A 3,485-nucleotide genomic window follows, 5' to 3' on the forward strand; every position below is an offset into this window, starting at 1 on the left:
TTAGCATTAGTATCAGCTTTATTGGATTTGGGCTATAATTTATGGCAGCAATCCAAAACAAACATAAAACTTGACAATGTAGTTCAACACGTTTGAAAAACATTAAACTTATTTGACACTAAGTCTGTTTAACTTTGGCAAAAGGCACCTTTAAAAGATTCAAACAACATGAATAACATAAAAAAGACATACCTTTTTGGTAAGTGAAAAATTGTCAGGTGATGAGGAAACTACTAGACCAAGACTATAAGATGGCAGCTCAACTTGTTTTTTATAGTACCTGATGAATTGTCAATATCCAAATGCTACCAGTTCTAACACTGTTAACTACCAGAGTAAATGAATCAAGTTCCCTATTGGCTCCCTGCAGTCTTGTTTAAAAGAGTGAACAGTGTTTTGGTTCTAGTTCTGGTGTCTCTTCATGTGGAGAGCCAGGTGGTCGGAGCGTGAGAAGCTACGGTTACACACGACGCACTGGAAGGGTTTTGCCCCCGTGTGCTTCCTGAAGTGGCGTGTCAGCTCGTCGGAGCGGGCGAATCGCCAATCGCAGCCCTCCCATGAGCACTTGTATGGCTTCTCGCCTGAAATAAAACACGACACGATACGGTTTCAACGGTCAGGACACATTCTTTCTTATGTTGAACATCTTATGCATAAAAACCACAGACGGTAAACGTAAATTATAATATATTAAATGGGCTGAGGAGACTTTGGTGGCGATGAAAGCATATTGTTATTGTGTACAGCCTCCGCTGACCGTTAGCAGGGACCGAAATGCTGGACAACTCTGAGGCGGCATGGAGAATGCAGACGCATGCCTGTGACATACTTCTGTGTGCCAACATCACAGGCAAGCCATGAAATAAGAGAGCTAGACACCATAAGAAACCAGTTGATAAGATTCATTATAAAAAAAAAAAGTCTTACCCGTGTGAGTCCGTAAATGGGCCTTCAAATGTGAGGACTTGGTGTAGACTTTCTTACAGCCTGATGCAAAAGAATGCAGTAAATGTCAGTTGTTATATGCAATTACATAAACCCAATCATTTATGGACCTGCCAGCACTGACATGCTCATACACTTTAAACTAGGAAAAATATGTTCTCTGGAGTGGAGAGGTTTCCTGAGATATTTATCTATACTAAATACATATAAAATGCTTTTTCATCTGTGAAATCTCAAACTTGAATGACTACACCATCTTGATTGCTTCTGGGCTGTAATTATACTTAAATCCTAAAACACCCTGCCTTTGCCTTTGGGGTTTAACATGTCATGACAAACTAGGAACCCCAAAGATATTGTCATTGTGTAATCCAACCTCCACCTGACGCTTCTCCCAAAAAGAAGGTTACATCACAAACCTGAAGTGTTTTTCTCATTGTACTAGCTCATAAACCATTATAATACTCAGCAAAAATAAAAAGTAATATAACAGTGCTGAAGTAATGTGAATCAAACAAGACCTGTGTAGTGAATTGAAAAAAAAATGTGACGTTTTCCTTATGTGTTACACAAAACAATATTTTTTTTTTTTTAAGGGAATTATTTTCTTTATATATGTGTAAGCACCCCATGTAGTTTGCATCTGTACATCTCACCTGGTATATCACAGTGATGTATTCTCCTTTTGTCCAGATCTGGGTTGTTGCGACGATTATACCTGACTGACGGGTCCTGACATGGGGCTGGCATGGTTACCCCTTGGTTTGGTGCCGGCACAACCATTTTGGAGGCCATGCTTACTGCATAAGATGGAGGTGGTGAAAGGTTTTGGATGAGTTCTTTACGTCTGTCTGGACTACCTGGCTCTGAATTTGGAGGGGACGGTGGGAGATAAGATACCTTCTGCTGCTGTTGCTGAGCGAACCGATGGGGTGATGGGGAATAGCTACTGCTACCCATGTTACATATGGATCTCCCTCCAACCTGATTGGCTGATACATGAACATTGTTAAATGTGGATACAGAGGAGCATCCAGCATTGGGAACCTCAATACCCGGCTGTGGTCCAGGCACAAGTGAATCCAAGTCCGAATTTAAAAGCTGGAACAATGGAACGTCCTGAAAGTCAAAAGATGGCATCTCTTGTTTGATAAAAATATTGCCCGCTGTTCCTGCAGTTGAACTGAAAGAATTTGAGAACTCTGGGTGTGGAGCAGATGCTGCTACACTGTTAGGGCAACTGCTGTAGTTGAGAGAGTGGACAGATTCTGTTTTTATATGGGGCACCGTAGGCCTCACAGGTCGGCATAAGCCAGTTCGCAGGTAGGTGACATCGGGCAGGAAGACATTCATGTTGATGCTATATGGGGAGCCTTGCCCCATGCCAAGGGATTGGTCCATAGCCATACAACTGTCCTGACAGAACTTCTTGTCTTCTGTCACTCCATGGAATTGGGGTGCTAGGTATTTTTCCATCTCAGAATTAATCTGGAGACACAAATCGAGAGACTGAATTATGACCCATGAAATAGTGAGGATATGTTACTCTGGATGTACTTTTTCATTTTATCGCTGACAAAACACGCAACCCAAACTGAATATATTAATATATATTTATATATTGCAGTGGTTACGTGTAGGTTCTATGAATATTGTTACTCCATGCTATACCCCCAGATATTCAATAGCTGAAAACATTACATCTCTCAATCAAGGCATACACTTTTCTATTGCTAAATATGGTGCACAGAATAATGAACATTGCTGCAAACTCTATATATTGAATTTGCAAAACTCATAGATAGATGAAGACAGCACCTTCACAGAAGATGAAATGCTTCTGGGACCTATCTCACGTCTGCCAAGCACATGAATGAAATCCCCTCAAAGCTCTCGCAGTGCCAACCATAAACTATGAAAATCTATATCTGAATTTAGACCTTACAGCTGTTCCTCTGTCATAGATAGCTCCCGCAAGTTTTCAGATTAAGGTCTGTGTCGCTGAGAAGTTTCACCCCAATTCACTAATGTCCAAATAGAGTACAAAACGACCAACCAAAAACCACCACAGAAAAACGTCAACAGAAAAAAAATAATAAGAAAAATATTTATATGCGAGGATAAATCACAGATGTGACGCGAACTATGTACATTTTAGTCTTCGAAATATGTTACTTCTTTAAAACCTAGTTGGGTAGAATGAGCGACAATCAGTGGAATAAGCGAAAAAATCTGATAGCGTGTATAAAGCCATACCAGAACGTGGTCGTTTGATGGTGTGCCATTAAATGTAGTCCTCCCCGTATTGAAGTCGAGAAGCCTGTCGTCTCCTTGCAGCCCGTCAGCCAGTGCAGGTTTGAATGCTATGTAAAACGGCTCCTCTAGTCCTTGAGGGATACCCGCGCTGTTCGCTAACAAAGCTGTGGCCATAAACGCTAAGCTACCATTAGTCTATTCGAAATTTGTTAATGTTAATTTATTGCTATAAATTGCGAGGGTAAAGATTGTTATCAAGCGCCCAATCGTCTCATTTCGCGTTT

The 3,485-nt window shown here is 40.9% G+C and overlaps 1 protein-coding gene across 1 annotated transcript; it reads right to left on the reverse strand.

Moving 5' to 3' along the window:
• Positions 1-402: 402 nt before the first annotated feature.
• Positions 403-3,243, reverse strand: klf5b (Kruppel like factor 5b). The gene is made up of 4 exons (XM_030787137.1): positions 3,202-3,243; positions 1,602-2,421; positions 928-987; positions 403-581 (listed from the first exon to the last, which is right to left on the reverse strand). Exons 2-4 carry the CDS (start codon positions 2,419-2,421, stop codon positions 403-405), a joined length of 1,059 nt encoding a protein of 352 aa, XP_030642997.1. The 5' UTR covers positions 3,202-3,243.
• Between the last annotated feature and the right edge of the window lie 242 nt (positions 3,244-3,485).

This window comes from Chanos chanos, chromosome 10, assembly GCF_902362185.1.
Source record: "Chanos chanos chromosome 10, fChaCha1.1, whole genome shotgun sequence".
In the NCBI taxonomy this organism is placed as follows: domain Eukaryota; kingdom Metazoa; phylum Chordata; class Actinopteri; order Gonorynchiformes; family Chanidae; genus Chanos; species Chanos chanos.